This window comes from Typopeltis vanoorti, chromosome 5 (genome assembly GCF_054136105.1).
Source record: "Typopeltis vanoorti isolate ZY-2024b chromosome 5, IOZ_Tvanoo_1.0, whole genome shotgun sequence".
Classification (NCBI taxonomy): Eukaryota; Metazoa; Arthropoda; class Arachnida; order Uropygi; family Thelyphonidae; genus Typopeltis; species Typopeltis vanoorti.
Genome location: NC_143553.1, coordinates 14,741,292 through 14,758,213, shown reverse-complemented (window position 1 = coordinate 14,758,213; position 16,922 = coordinate 14,741,292). Strand labels below are relative to the sequence as shown.

General features: G+C 36.6%; 1 protein-coding gene across 4 annotated transcripts in view; it reads left to right on the top strand.

Annotated features, from left to right (window-relative positions):
• LOC150106232 (voltage-dependent calcium channel subunit alpha-2/delta-3-like) overlaps positions 1 to 16,922 on the top strand; it is a 2,133,114-nt gene that overhangs the window by 824,513 nt on the left and 1,291,679 nt on the right. For 3 of the 4 annotated variants that reach the window (XM_090393048.1, XM_090393047.1, XM_090393050.1), the window contains one exon: positions 12,501 to 12,665. The exons of the other annotated variant lie outside the window; for it this stretch is intronic. In XM_090393048.1, the coding sequence (XP_090249174.1) occupies positions 12,501 to 12,665 (165 nt within the window). The remainder of the gene's footprint in view (positions 1 to 12,500; positions 12,666 to 16,922) is intronic. 4 annotated transcript variants of the gene reach the window in all.

The following is a 16,922-nucleotide window of genomic DNA, read 5'->3' as shown; positions in this document are numbered from 1 at the left end:
TGGAATTCATTCCCTAAATCAGTTGTGAGTTCTTCATCTGTAAATGAATTCAAGAAGATATATGATAGTTATTGTTTTGCTAGTTTGGTCCCCCCTTGATGAGTCTACTGACTCCATGGAGATACCTGTAATAATAATAATTATTATTATTCAAATAACCAGTACAAAAATTGTATTAGATAAAATCTGGAAAATGAATGGTAGGCAAAGAACACATCACTTGTCTACAGTTGGAATATAATGGATGTCTTCTTGATCTCAAAGCTATTGCAGATACTTTGGGAAAAATTTTTCCAAAATCTCACAACAGTTTCATATTCTCCTGAATTTTTAATACTGAAAGACCAACAAGAGAAACAGTCAGCTGAGCTTGTCAACCAGTGGACTACAGCAGCACAATCAGCCATTTGTTAAGGAGGAACAAAATAACTCTTTTACTGTTATTTGCAGTAAAATGCATGTGACCAGGACCTACTCCCACATGCAAGTAGGTCCTGGTCACATGCATTATGAGATGATAAAACATCTTCCATCATATATATCTCTTTCTCCTACTACACAACCAAATACTCAAAGAGGAAGAATTTGCAGATTCTTGGTTATAAGTTAATTGTCAGTGTAAACCCAAAACCAAGAAATGATCTAACACAAGCAAAGTGTCTGGAACAGCTTTTGGATCAGCACCAACACATCCATTATGTTTAGATGTAGTTAAACGATGGGTCCTGTATCTACCTTTCATTTTCCAGATTTTATCCGATATATTTCTTGCACTAGTTGCTAAACTAATCGATTGATTCGATTGCACACCAGCAGTCTTTGTAAGACACTGGAGTAAATGGTTAGTGCCAGACTTCTCTGGTGTTTAGAAATCTTTTCTCCAGAACAAAATGTAGCCTTTGTGGACAACATCCAATTCTGGGTCATTTGGTTCATTTAGAAACATATATAAGAGACAAATCACTGAAACAGGAATGTTTGGTTTCAGTGTACGTTGACATTAAAAAAGCTTAAGACACTTCCTGGATATATGGCATATTAAAAGACCTGAATAATGTAGGCGTCAGAGGGCACACTATTCTGTATTTATTAAAAACTTTCTCTCTAGCTGAGTCTTCCTAATCTGAGTATGCTATCTTATGTCATATCAATCATACCCATGATGAGACTTGCAACTCCATGGTTGTCAGTAAAATAATAATATCATCATCAAGAACAGTGTTCCCTTAGTCTGTTTTAAATATAACACTCTTTACTGTTAACATTAATTCATTCACTGAATAATTTCTTCCCACTGTAGGCAATGCTGTATATATTGAAGACTTCATAATTTACTGTCACTTTTGTAACTTGAAGGTATCTGAAAGACAACTTGAGAAAGCAATTAAAAGTGGCTCTTCATGGACTCTTAGTAATGGGTTTAGGCTTTCAACAGAAAAAACTGCCTGTACATTTCTGCTGATAATGCACTCTTCATAAATATCCTGAATTAAGAATTAAAAATTACAAACTATTATTCCAGTAGCAACAGAAACCAAGTTTTTGAGATTCATTTGTGAAAGCAGACTCACTCCTTGCACACATTCATCAACTTAGTGAAAACTGCAAGAGAGCAATAATCCTTCACACACTAGCCTCTACTGAATAGGGGTGTAGATCAATCATAATTGCTTCATTGGTATTGTGTTCTTGTATGTCGAAAGCTAGATTATGGGTCACAAGTCTATGATTCTGCATGGCTGACCACCTGTAATGGTTAGATCTCGCCAATCACCAAGGTATGCAGATAACTATTTGAGTAGGCAATGTGCCTTTCACACATTGCCTACTCAAAGTCTTTTTATCATTGGCAAAGGGTTCTGGAAAAGCTAGTACTATTTTGCATAATAATTAGTGATATTCCTTGCATTTTTGTATACTATTGTTTATTATTATTACATTACATGACACCTACAAGGAGTCCAAAGACTCAACAAGGGAGAGCACCTACTCCACAACTCTCAGTCCCCACCACCACTCCAACTATACTGAACTGCTACTACCATCATCACCTACACCAATGCGATCTACTGCCCGTGCACCAACATTAGTATTCTTTGTCTGCAAACTGCATGTATTATCAAGGCCGATTTATCTGTCTGTCTTTATTTTTGATAACTTAATGTATCCGCATGATTATTGTCCTTGGAATTTTGTTACTGATTTAAGTGAATTTTTAAATCTTGTCTTGAATGGAACACAGTGAAAATATGCATGAGGTCAACTCATTCAGTAGTGTGGTGAAGATCAAAAAATGTTAGCAAAACTGAGTTTTCAAAAATGGTTCATGGTCATGAATGTAATATGTATGCTTGGTTAAATGTGAAAGATGTGTGGAGAGAATGAATAAAAGATAAGAGAGGATATGCATTTGTAAAAGATGTTATAATTTATAATTTGTTAGACTGTGAGTTAGCAAATGCAAGACTGAAGGAATGAAAGTTAGCTAAATAAAAGAAACAGAAATGGAACAAAAGCTAGTGAGAGTGAAAGAGAGAAGGAACTCAAGGATGAAGAAATAAAAATAAGTTAGTAAAAGAAATATGAATGAAAAAACAGAAGTAAGGTGCAGCAGTACAAGATGTAGTGAGACAATGAGAGTGATGAAGTGTAATTGCTGGAATGAAAGATTTATTATTATTATTATTATTATAATGTTGAACATATAATATGGTTGAACAGTGGGAAGGAGTGATGACAAGAGGCCATCCCTGGACGTTACAAAAGGAAACTGTGAGAAAGAGGCTGAGGAGTGGTTTCTTTGCATGGAGGGTGATTGAACCATGGAATGCATTGCCTGATGGAGTGGTGAGAGCGAGAACGGTCAATGAGTTCAAGGAGTGGTATGATAGACTTTGTGTTTCTTAGGGGAGGACCTCCCCTCGATGAGTCTTGATAGACTTTGTGTTTCTTAGGAAGGACCTCCCATGATGAGTCTTTTGACTCCATGGAGGCCTGAATAATAATAATAATAATAATAATAAGACCCATAGAGTCAAATACTCATCTAGGAGGGTCTTTTGTCATACACACAGCTCATCATACCATGCCTGAAACACACTCAAATTCTCTGCAGACACCCCACTCTCAGACAAGGCATTCCAATCATTCACAACTGCATACAAAAAACTTGCTTCTCACTCCCCTGCTCAATGCAGCTTCCAGGGATGACCTCTGTTTTTTCCCCGATCTCCCACAATTTGCTGTAAAACCTCACCAATAACAACTCCTTACTAACTTGTGGGTCTATCATATCACTCCTCTATCTCCTATCCACTAGATTCTGTAAATTGCGTCTTCTCAATCTTTCCTCATACTCGACATTCCAGAGGTCAGAAACTACCTTAGTCAGTTGCCTTTGGACCCTTTTCAACATCTCTTCATCCTTCTGAAAACCAGGTGACCAAATCTGGGCACAATAGTCCATTTGTGGCCTAATCAATGTGTGGCCTTATGCAATGGAACAAGAATCTCCTTACTTCTACAAGTCAGTGTCCTTTGCATCATTTCAATAATTCTTTGTGTTGTCCTCAATTTTAGCAATGTGTCCCCTATATTTCAGATCCTTATCCACTCTCACTCCAAGATCCCTTATTTTCTCCACCTCCAACAATATATCCCCACTAATGATAAATTCTACATCCCATCTTTGTTTCCCAAATTTTAAAACATTATATTACATTTTGTAACATTGAACTCATATCCCCATTCTCATGCCCAATCACTCAATTTATTCAAGTCTTCTTGAAGGCCACAACATCTTCTCTACTCTTCATAGTTCATCCCAACACTTTGCATCATCTACAAACAACTGAATATCCCCATCAAAATCTTCTCCAATATCATTAACATACAAGTTAAACAGCAATTGTCCTAAAACAGACCCCGCTGAGGCACACCACTAGTGACTTTCCTCTTCCTGGATATTGCTCACCCATACACAACTTGCTGATACCTATTAGATAGTTATCAGCAAGTTGTGTATGTTCATTAAAAGAAACAATTATTAACCGCATATTAACCACAGAATGTGGTTAATACGTGTGTTTCTTTTAATTATGATCGCACCACAGGTTTCGTTATTTAAAAACGTCAGTCTCTGATCCAGTGCACTAATGTAAGATCCAATCCCATCTGCTCTTGTTTGACTATCAACTTATTATGTGGTAATCTATCAAAATCCTTTGTGAAATCTACGTATACTACTGTGTATCCCTCTCCTCTGTTCAAGGAAGTTGTCACCTTATTGTAATAAGTAAGTAGATTATTCAACATGACCTTCCTTTAGGAAATCCATGTTGTCCATCAAAGATAATACCATTGTTGTCAACCCAATTCTGGATCCTAGTTCTCACCAGCTTCTCCAACAACTTAACCACAATATCTGAACACACAGATAGGTGTATAATTTGATGCCTAAGTTCTATCACCACCCATATAAAGCAGTCTTGCCCTCCTTTCACTCCTTTGGAACTTGCCCCAGTGCATGACTATATTAAAAAAATATGTCAATTCAGATCTCAACTTCCTGGCACATTCCTTCAGAATACGTAGTGATATATTATGAATTCGGACAGACTTATTAACATCAAGTTTGCTCAATTCCCCCATACATCTTTTGCTCATTTACAGTCAGTCTCTCCTTCCCATCATCATCAGAGGCTCTCAATCTCTCCATGATTGTCGCATTCACAAGAATGAATGATCTTTATGAACTGAAAATGAAAAATGGAATGAGGAATATTATTATTATTATTATACAGGTATTTCCATGGAGTCAGAAGGCGCATCGTGGGATTCACATAATACCTCTCCTTAAACTCATTCACTGATGAAGCACACAGAACCACCTCTGACAATTCATTCCACCCATTCACCATCCTCTAAGAAAAATCCCTATTCTAGCACCCTTGCCAACCACACTCTTACATTACTTCCACTGGCGACCATTCTCTCCTTTCTTGCCATGTACTGAAAAATGTCTACAGTGACAATCCTATAAAACCCCTTTAATAACTCAAATGCTTCTATCTTGTCTCTTCTTTTTTTGTCTGTCGGTTATTTTATGAAGCTTATAGACCAATCTATTCTCATAGAGAACATTCCACAGACCTGCTAAAATCTCTGTCACTCACTTCTGGATTCTCTCCACTACTTCTTAATCACCACTGAATCCCCGGGTCCCGATCTGTGTACAATAGTACAGATGTGGCCTTTGGCTTTCTATGTATACTCCGTCAATGAGTTTTTGAGGATCAGTGATGTTATCTGTAATTAGCAGGGTGTCATCTGCATATCATAGACTGTTAACAATCTTTCCATTTATTATGATTCCCTCTGGACATTCTTCTAATGCCTTTTTAAAGATTACCTCTGAGTATATGTTGAACAAGAGTGGTGAAAGTCTTGCTTCTCTTTTGATGTTAATATCACAGAATAGTCCAGTCTTTTCAAGGTCTTGTCAAGAAAAAAATGACTTCTTTACATCAAGGTTTGTTCAAACACTGCAATTATCCTCTGATTTCTCTTTGCAAAAATAGAAATTGCTATGTGACCTTTTCTAAACATCATGGTGAATAGGAATTTGAAATTCAAATTCCTATTCACCATGCCAAGATTCCTAGCCTCATCGATTTCTTTTAGCATAACTCAACCGCACTAATATAACACGTTCCTCGAAATCACATCAAGCCGAAGTGCATAACTTTACACTTACTAACACTGAACTGATAGCCATTATTATTTGTGTAAATTAACAGCCTATTCAAATCATTTTGAAAGTGCTGAATATCAGTAGATAGAATTTCTGATTGCCCTGCCTATCTTTTCATCATCAGCAAACAATTGAACATCTCCTGTTAAATCCTTCCTAATGTCATCAATGTATAGATTGAATTTTTGATATCTATCTACCAACCATCCACTTATCCAAGTTAAGAGTTTATATTCTAAACCCATATTATCCAGTTTATGCAACAGCCTTTCATGTGGTATCCTATTAAATACCTTAGCAAAATCAAATGGTATATTAGTGTATCCATTCCCTTTATCCAAGTCTTTCATAACATTATTGCAAAATATTAGCAAATTGTTAAAACATGACATCCTTTTAGTAAGCCCATGCTGTTCCTTGCAGAGCATGGCTTGTCTATCAACCCAATTATTCTATATGCGAGTTCTTACCAACTTCTCTAAAATCTTCCTCCCCATTATTCCAGAGATATCATAATTTGGTAGTTACACACATTGATTTTTATACCACCCCTTGTACAACAGAACTAATCTACATTCTTTCCAGTCCTGTGGTGTCTTTCCTGAGCTGAGTCTCAAATCATACAAATATGTTAAAGTTCTAGCCAGTTTGGCTAAGTATTCCTTTAATACACTTGCTGATATTCCATTTGTCCCTATTGCTGAATTCTTATCCAAGTTATGCAACAGCTCTTTAGCCTGATTCTGATGCACCTCTGTCTCTTCATATAATGTAGTAGTAGTATCATGCACCATGTCACATACACCTGGTTGATATATCTCAGCAAAAGTGAAGTGAGCACTCAATTGAATAATTGCATCAGCTTCTGACACAAGAGTGCCGTCTGCATTCAGCAAAGTTATTCTTCCACACTTATTCTTTCTTTATTATTATTATTATTATTATTATTATTATTATTTATGGCATCTCCATGGAGTTCAGAGACTCATCGAGGGAGACCCAAATCAACCATCATACACACAAATCCTATCATACCTCTCCTTGAATCCATTCACCATCAGGGAACTCAAAACAGTTCTGGCAATCCATTCCACTCACTCACCACTTTCCATGCAAAAAATCTGCTCTGAACACCCCTACTAACCACACTCTTACACAACTTCCACAGATGACCCCTAGTTCTCTCACTATTTGTCATATACTAAAAAATTTCACTTGCCTCAATTTTATAAAACCCCTTTAATATCTTAAAAGTTTCTATCATGTCTCCTCCTTTCCACCTATCAACCAAACTTTATTCAACAGTGCCTATATACCAAAGTGCAGCTGACAGTTCCCAATTTTCAAGAGAATTTACCACAGATGAAATAACTGAGGCCTTAAAAGGAAGTGAAAACCGGCAAAGCATCAGGCTTTGATGGTATTCACCTGAATTCTTGATAAACTGTGGAAAAAATGTCATCAATGACTGACAAGATTCTTTTCTCACATTTTAAGGATGGGAAACCTTCCAACAGCCTTTAAGAGAACCAAAATAATAGCCATATTAAAACCCAACAAGCCTCAAGATCAAGCAGAGAGCTATTGCTTCTCAATTTCACTCCTCAGTTGCTGTTATAAAAAGCTCCTTGAGAGACTCCTTAACAGAATTGGGCCCAAAATATCTGAAGTTATCTCTGTTGAGCAAGCAAGCTTTAGGACTCAACATAGTTGTACAGACCAAGCACTAAGCCTTACTACCCATATCGAAGCATGCTTTCAGAGAATATTTGAAAACCTCTGTTGTGTTTGTTGACCTTACTGGCGCATACAACACAGTATGGAAAGAGGGGATGCTATACACGCTGATACAAGTCATACCATGCCAATCCATCATACGACTTATTGGTAACATGTTTTCTGACAGGTTCTTCCATGTGGTACTGGGAAACAAAATGAGCAAACTGAGAAAGCTGAACAATGGGTTCCCACAGGGCTCAGTATTTGCACCAATCTTCTTCAACTTAGATACATCTGACCTACCGACAACTAGGCCAAAAAAATGTTGCTTATGCTGATGATATAGCCCTTGCCATCCAACACAAGCGCATCGAAGTAACTGAAGATATTCTCACAAATGACCTTAGAACCATTGGGGAATACTTTCATAAATGGAGACTAACACCAAACCTCAATAAGACCGAGGTTAGCTCATTTCACCTAAACACCAAATTGGCAAATAGGAAACTTCAGGTCAACTTTAACAACACAATGTTGCAGCACCATGATTTCCCTAAATATCTGGGTGTTACCTTGGATAGAATACTATCTTTCAAAAGACATCTGGAGAATCTCTCTTTAAAGATCAGAACCCGTAAAAACATCATACAAAAACTGTGTGGTTCTACATGAGGTTCTTCTGCTATTACACTGTGATATCTCACGTTGGCCTTAGTCTACTCTGAGGCAGAATATTGTTCACCAGTATGGTTAAACAGTCCTCATATCAAGAAAATCGACACACAAATAAATGCAGCGATGAGGACAATTACAGGTTGTGTCAAATCCGCTCCCCTCTATTGGCCTCCAACTTTGAGCAATATTGCACCACTGAACCTGTGCAGACAAGATGCTCTAGTAAAAGAGTACAAAAAAATAAACAATAATTCCCTGTTGCCAATACATGAAGACCTCCCATATATAAGTATGAATTGCCTTAAATTCCGATGGCCTCCACTGATACTGGCTGAAGACCTAGTAAATAGCAATTTCAATGTTAATTTGAAATGGCTAGTAACTTGGAAAGAAATCCCCACCAAACTTAAACAAGTATATCCTTCCCAACCAAAATCCGAAAGGGATTGAGATTCCACATCATCTATGGAAAAGCCTAAATAGGATAAGCACAGGACATAGTATCTGCACAGACAGCTTACACAAGTGGGGATGATCACCTACACCCAATGCGACGGGGGGGGGGGGGGGGGGGCATAAACCAAACCATCTTGCACATTGTGGAGGACTGCAGCATAAGAACCTACCCTGGTGACCTGAGAGATTTTTTGAGGCAGATCCTTCAGCTCTTGATTGGCTATCTGAACTAGACTTAAAATTTTAGTGACTTTTTTTTTTACCTGATATTTGTATATATGCATTACTTGTCTCATTTTTATTGTCTGCACAAATATGTATTTATATATTCTAATGTCATGTGTCTTTATCATGTCATATGCTAAATAAATAAATAAATAACCATATGCAACCTTTTCAACCCGAAGTGCATAACCTTACATTTTGCAACATTAAATTAACAATCATTATCCTTTGTCCACAATGCAAATTTACTGAAATCATTCTGCAGGATATCTACATCGCCTTTATCAACTAGTGCTCTCCCCAATTTTGCATCATCAGCAAACAATGAATAACCTCTCTTAAATCTTTCCTTATGACATCGATATACAAATTAAAGAGTAGTGGCCCAACTAAAGAAACCTGATGTACTCCACTAGTCACTCATTTTCCTAGATTCCACTCCACCATATACTACTCTCTGGTGTCTGTCCATCAGCCATCCCTCTATCATACCACTAGCCTTATATTCATTCCTGTTCTCTCCAGTTTTTAAATAGTTTTCCATGTGGTATTCTGTCAAATGCCTTGGCATAGTCTAGTGGTATCATGGTGCAGCCATTACCTTTATCCAATTCTGTTGTCAATTTATTATAAAATGTGAATAAGTTACTAAGACAGGACTTACCCTTTACAAAGCCATGCTACCCACTATAGAGAATTGCATCTCTATCCACTCACTGTTGTATTTTACTTTTCACCAATTTTTCCAATACTTTGACAACTACTCTCGATATATTAATTGGTCTGTAGTTTGCTATCTCTGTCTTGAAGCCATCTTTATGCAATGGTGCTATCTTATCCTCTTCACTCCCTTGGAACCCTGCCAGAAATGAGACTTCGATTGAAGAACTTCATCAGAAGCAATCCCAATTCTTTCACTGGATAGCATGTCAGCACATGGGCTGACATGCCAACCAACTCCATTGCTGTATCCACATTGATATTTCTCAGTATGCTGAACACCTCCTGTTCATCTACCTCAATTCTGATATGCATTTGTCACATCAACAACTGCAAAATCTCCATCTGGATGATACATTGTTGCAAAATGATCACTCAGCAACTCAACTATTTCTTTTGCCTATGTCATCTTCCTACCATGAGCATTGTTTAAAGTCATTCTACTGTAGTCATTTTTCCTCTTACTTGTTATGTAAGGAAAAAACTCTTTTGGATTTCCTTTGGCCTGTTTGGCTAATTCTCTCTCATTCTGATTTGGCCTTCCTTACCATACTAGTCATCCTTCTTGCTTGCACTTTGTATGGCTCGTGAGTATGCAGATCACTTTTTCCTTTATATTTCTTCCACAGTGTTTTCTTTTTTGGAAGCTCTTGCTTTTATATCCCTACTCATCCACTTAATTTCAATTTGGTTTAGCTTTTTACTTGCAACATAAAATTCTTTTGGATTGCTTTTAGATTGCAATGTCAATTTAGCTTTCCACACAATACTTTTATTATTATTATTATTATTGTTCCGGGAAACTCCAAGGAGTCGACAGACTCATCGAGGGAGGCCCTAACATCATGTCTGGAACAACTATTCAGCATTCACACAGTATCTATCATATCTTGCCTTGAACTCATTCACGGTCGTGGCACCCACAACAGACTCCGGAAGCTTATTCCACTCATTCACCACTCTCCAAGTAAAAAACCTAGCTCTAACACCCTTGTCAACCACACTCTTGCCCAGCTTCCATGCATGGCCCCTAGTCCTCCCACCACCAGTCATATTTTCAAAAATATCTTCTGGATCAATCTTATAAAAACCCTTCAGTAATTTGAATGTCTCAATCATATCACCCCTCCTTCGCCTATCGTCCAATTTCTGCAACCCACAAATCCTCAACCTATTCTCATAAGGTTCATTCCACAGACCTGCTATCATCTTGGTCACTCGTCTCTGGACCCTCTCCATTTCCTCCCCATCACGAAGAAACCCTGATGCCCATAACTGGACACAGAAGTCCAGATGGGGTCTTACTTGTAATTTTTTTTGGCATGTGCTTTATATATTTGATATCTTTCCAAATCATCTTCTTCTTCTTATGGATCTCTTGCTTGATAAGATGCATCCATTTCACTCCCAGCCTATTTGTTCTTTTAATTCTAGGAATTTATTCAAATACTGCCTCATTTAAACACTTTTTTTAAAGATTCTCATGTGTTGATGATACTTTCCCATAAGTAACTGATGCCATGGGACCAAAGATAGTATTTTCCTAAGTTTGCATATAATTTCCAGCTTTGTAGTTGAGCACGTACTCTGTCCTAATTGGAACATCTACATAATTAGCTACTTACCAGGAAAGTACAGCATGATCACTGTCACCAATTGGTGGTAAAATAGTCATATTCTCAACTAAAACCCCTTCTGACACCATGGTAAAATCTAACACTCTTTGACTTCGTTATTCCACATTCTACATGAGCAGTTGCCTAGCAACACTTCAGTAAATTCTCCAATCAATGTTTGGATAATTTAAGTCACCCATAATGATGACTCATTTAGTACCCATCAGGGAAATTTGGTGATTCATTCCATCATCCTCAGGAACTGAACTGCCAGATCAGTAACAACACCCAACCATATATTTCGTTGTGTTAGCCTCCACTTAAGACAAGATAGCCTTAATCTCACTGTTACACGAGACATTATTACTATTATTGCTTTCATGTGCTTCTACCCTAACTGAACTCTCTGATATCATGCCATTTGATATCATTAGTAGTACTTCCCCTCCTCTCCTGTCACTTCTGTCATTCCTTACACCTTTTACACTCTTAATTCAAGATACATCATCTGAACATTTAACCAGGTTTCACTAATGCTAACAATTTTAGGCTGCACCATATTCAATGAAGCCATGAACTCAACCCCTTTGTTCCTGATGCCCCTGCTGTTTGTGTATATATACATAACAAAATCACCTAACTTTTTCTTATACTTCGATCTACTGTCTGCTTGGCTTTGCATCCCTAAGTGTACATTTCTACCCCTTTGCTAGATGCATAACCATGCTCAGTGCCATTCATATCATTATTATTACACCAACATAACATTACAGAGATGTTATGTTGGTGAATGAATTTTGCAGAATTAATACAAAAGGTATTACTAGAGGATGAGAGAGGAGAACGGGAGAACAAGAAAACCTCAATAGAAATTGTGTAAAGGTATGGTAAGGAGTGGGGAGTTGATTTCTTATATGACTGGTAGTGAATGAATAGAATGAATTACTGGAATGTGTTATGAATACTAGGAGTATGAATGAACTTAAGATTATACGTTGATAGCTGAGTGAGACCTCCCATGATGAGTCTGATGACTCTGTGGAGTTCATTATATACTAATATAATAATAGTAATGTAAACAGTATAGAATGTATAAAAAAAATTAATTTTTGTTTCTGATGATAAAAGAATGAAAAATTACAGATATTATCTAACGACAAGAAAAAATTATAATTGTGTAAATTTTCATTTTATTTTGCAAAAAAAAAAACCTTTTGAAACTTTTTGAAAGCACTCTTCCATAGGTTATTAGTAAATATATTTTGTTATTGTTTATTTTATGAGTTTTGATTGTAATCAAATTTTTGAAGGCATATTAATTTAACCTTTAATCATAGGCTGTAATGCTGAGTGAATTGGAATGGACAGAAAAATATTTTGATAAAGTTCGTAGGCGTCTTAAAATGATGCATGAATTGATGAAGATAGCAGATGAAGAGTCAGTACTAGATGACAGGCCACAATCAACAAATGAATCAGACTTATTCCATTTACCACAGCCAGTTAGTATCATTAGCTCTCTCACATATACACAAACATCCATAGTTAATATTTTGAGTCTTTTTTCTTAAGTTTAGTTTATTTGTTTAACATACTGCCACATAACTAAATTGCCTTTTCAAGTATTTTATTTTGCATTTTCTTTGTATTGCCTATATAGTTATGCTTATGTAGTTATTATTTTAACCCTTTCACTGCTAAGCTTTGGCATTCCTGCTGAGCTTGAAAATTCTCAAGAGTGTTTTTGCATTTAAATTATCTCTGCTAATACAACTTTTAAATGCATTTGAATTTTGCAGGCATGCGGTAAAACTCAAGCACATCATCTGCTACGTGACAGAAAATTCATGTACATTGAAATTGAAAATTATTTCATATAGCAGAAAAAAATGAGGATAGACAGGGGCATGCAGACTGCAAATTTTTTGGATATTACTAGATTATTTACCATATTTTAGTAGATTAATAGTGGAGAGATTTTTTATATGGTAGAATAAGAGGAAAAAGGGTGCTTAAGGGTCAAAGCTGTATAACTGAGAGGAGACCTCCACATAGCCTTTAAATGAAAGCAGAGAACTCACCAGGGCTTCTGACCTAATGTCCAATCCTCACCTTCTCATGGGGCACGCTGTTGGCTATCTACCTGGATACTGAATGAACGAGGATGGGCTGGCAATTTGGGATTTAGCCGACCAAATTGTATTTTTATTGGCTTAAACCAAAATACAAAATGATGGTACAACATCACAAAATTTCATGCCGGCTGGGGGTTCACCTGGTTAAACAAGGCCATCCGTTGTTTTTGCCAGGGAACCAGGGTGAACAACAAAAAGTCAGCTACTTTAACAAACCCTAAAACACACCGCAACTCAATATCACCAGAGTTGAAGATTATTATTTATCAACATAAGTACCATAAGTTTGAATGGCAAAGAAATGGAGCTAGCTGAGGCATTAGATAAGTACCAGATCAACATAATAGGGATGACTGAAACAAAAATGACAAAAACTGAGATCTTACTTAGCAATAAATGCAAAATGTTATATTCAGCCAATGACAATCAAGGAAAAGAAGGAGTAGCCATGGTATTCAACACTAAATATGAGGTTAATCTTCTTAAATGGCAGGCAGGCTCAAGTAGAGGTGATATTGGCAAATATCAGAATGGGAAACTGGATAATGAGACTTATTTGTGTCTATGGTCCCACAGAAGGCTCTACTAAGGTAGAAGTGGAAAAATTTTTTCAGGTTCAGGAGAAAGCTACTGACACAATGAAAATGGAAAAGTTGGTCCTTGTTGGGGATCTAAATAGCAGAGTAGGTCAGGCATACAGTGACAATCACTGTATGCCTGACAATTGTAATTGTCAGGCATACAAAAATATTTTGGGAAAATTTGGAGAAAAGAGCAAAACTAATAATAATGGCAAATACATGTTGGATATCTGCTCAGGACATGGACTGGTTATTACTATCACCATGTTCCAACATAAAAATGAGAACAAATTCACATGAAGAGAAGAGGCAAAGAATAAGAAAAATCTCATTGACTAGGTCATTGTTGATAGTCATGTTTTCTCCCTGGTGCAGGACACCAGAGTGTACAAAGAATTTGAAATTGAAAGTGATCACTATTTAGTCTTGAGCAGGATAAAATTGAATTTCATATTGAAAAGAATGGCATGTAAGAAAGTTTTTAAGCTAATAAAAGTTGAGCAGCTCTCAGATGTGAACTGTAGACTAAAATACACAAACATGATTGAAGAAAAAATTAAAACATTTGAGAACAGGAACCAAACCTTGGAGATTCAGTGGCAAGCCTTAAAGAAAACCCTCATTGATTCAACCAGAGAGGCATTTGGTGAGGTAGTCTGCATGGATAGAAAAATCAGAACTCCAGGTGGACACAGAAAGTTAAAGAGGCAGTGAAGGAAAAGAAGAAAGCATATCAAAAGTTCCTGGCAAATAAGTCAACTTTTGCTCTTAGAGAATACAGAAACAAATGTAAGAAAGCAAAACACTGTGTAAAACTAGCTAAACAAAAGTCATGGGAGGACTTTGGCAAGAACATACAAAATAAATATCAAGAAGGTGATAAGATATTCTGGAGGTTGTTAAAGAAGCTTAGAATGGAGGAAAGAGTGCTGTAAAAGGAGTTAGAGATGATAAAGGTGACATGAAAACGGGAGAAAAAGATATCCTTGAAGTATGGAGTAATTACTTCGAAAAATTGCAAAATGAAACAAGCAGTGATAGCACAGTTGTAAAAAACACTTAACAGGCATACAGTCAGGAATACATATCCATACTTGAAGTAGAAAAAGCCATCAAAGGCTTGAAATGAGGAAAGGCAACAGGAGTAGATGATATTCGACCAGAAATGCTATAGTATGGTGGTATAAAAGTGTTACATTGGCTGCACTGCATAGCTCAGAAGGTATGAACAGAGGGACGAATTCCCGAATTGGAGTAGAGCTCTCATAGTACCCATATATAAAAAGAGAAATAAAACTGAATGTGAGAATTACATAGGTATTTCCCTACTGAGTGTTCCTGGTAAGATTTATACTAGTATACTTGAGAAATGGTTGAGAAAAATGGTGGAAGAAAAGCTTGATGAAGAACAAGCTGGATTCAGGCCAAGTAGAGGCTGTCAGGATCAGATCTTCACTTTACGACAAATAGTTGAGAAATCATGGGAATATAACAAAGATCTGTATTTAAGTTTTGTCGATCTGGAAAAGGCATATGACAAGGTGCCAAGAGAGAAGCCATTCAATACGCTACAGTTATATGGTGTCAATGGGGCATTATATCAAGCAATACTTAGTCTTTATTTGAGTTATAAGTCAGGAGTTAGAATTGAAGGAAGTACAGGAAGGTGGTTTAATGTTAAATCTGGTGTCAGATAAGGATATACATTATCCCCTCTATTATCCATCATGTGTATGGATCACATTATGAAGGAAAGTGTTATTAAACCTGATATCAAAATTAGAGATATTAATCTTAGCTCTTTGCTTTATGTGGACGATGTTATACTTCTAAATAAATCCGCTACAAGTCTGCAAGATTCCCTGACTAAATTGAATAACTGTTGTAATAGATATGGTATGAAGGTCAGCAATAAAAAGACAAAGACAACGAAAATAGGTAGAATTGTTGAAAATGTCAACTGTGTTGTGAACGGGGAACCTGTGGAACAAGTTAAACATTTCAGCTACTTAATCACAATTTTTAGTGAAGATGGTAAATTAAATATGGAAATAGACAACAGAATCAACAAAGCTGGTGTGGTAAGAAGTCAATTGAATAAATTCATATGGAATAAGAAAGAAATTAGTCAGAACACTAAATTAGCTGTATAAAAGACAGTGTTCAAACCAGTTTTACTTATGGATTTGAGAGTTGGGTCAGAAGTAAAACACTTGACCAAAGACTAGACACCGCAAATATGAGAGTCCTGAGAAAGATTAGAGGCATGAACAGATGACATCAATGACAATATCATATTAAAAACAAGGATATTAGGAAAGAACTTGACATTGTCAGCATCCAGGAATGCGTTAGCAGAGCTAATCGCAGTTGGTATGGTCACTTAAACAGAATGGGCGAGGAAAGATTAGCAAAAGAAATGTTCTCCGTCAAGTTGGCAGGGAAACGACCCAAAGGAAGACTAAGATAAAGATGGACTGATATAGTACAACGTGCCTTAGATGATAGAAATATAAGGTCTGATAATGTTGGAGTCTTGACAAGTAACAGACTGATTTGGAGAAAATTGTATATAGGAAGTTAGTAATGATGTAAATTTTTCATGTAGTACTATCATATCCTGTACACCCCTTGAGGGTACATGGCAGGAATTTGATGATGATGAATAAGAGGAAAAACAGTGCAAGGGAATAACCATCCCAGAAGTTGTAAAAGGTAGTAAATAGAATGCTAAAAAGCAAATTTTTTTGCATGAAGAATCGTAAGACTGTGGAGTGCATTGCCTAAAAGGGTAGAAAATTCAAACAGTGAATGAGTTTAAAGAGTGGTACGATAGACTTTTTGTTAACTAACTAGCATTGATCTCCCATGTTAAGTCTTGTGATTCCATGCAAGTCAAGAAAGCAATATCAATAATAAAAAGAATAACATGAGCAGTTGAGAGACAAGGGAATAGTTGACAGTTCTGCAGAATGCTTGCATAAAGGATTGAAGCTGTATGTACAGTTCTGTTTCTATCCCCTGCACATTGTAATTCTGAATA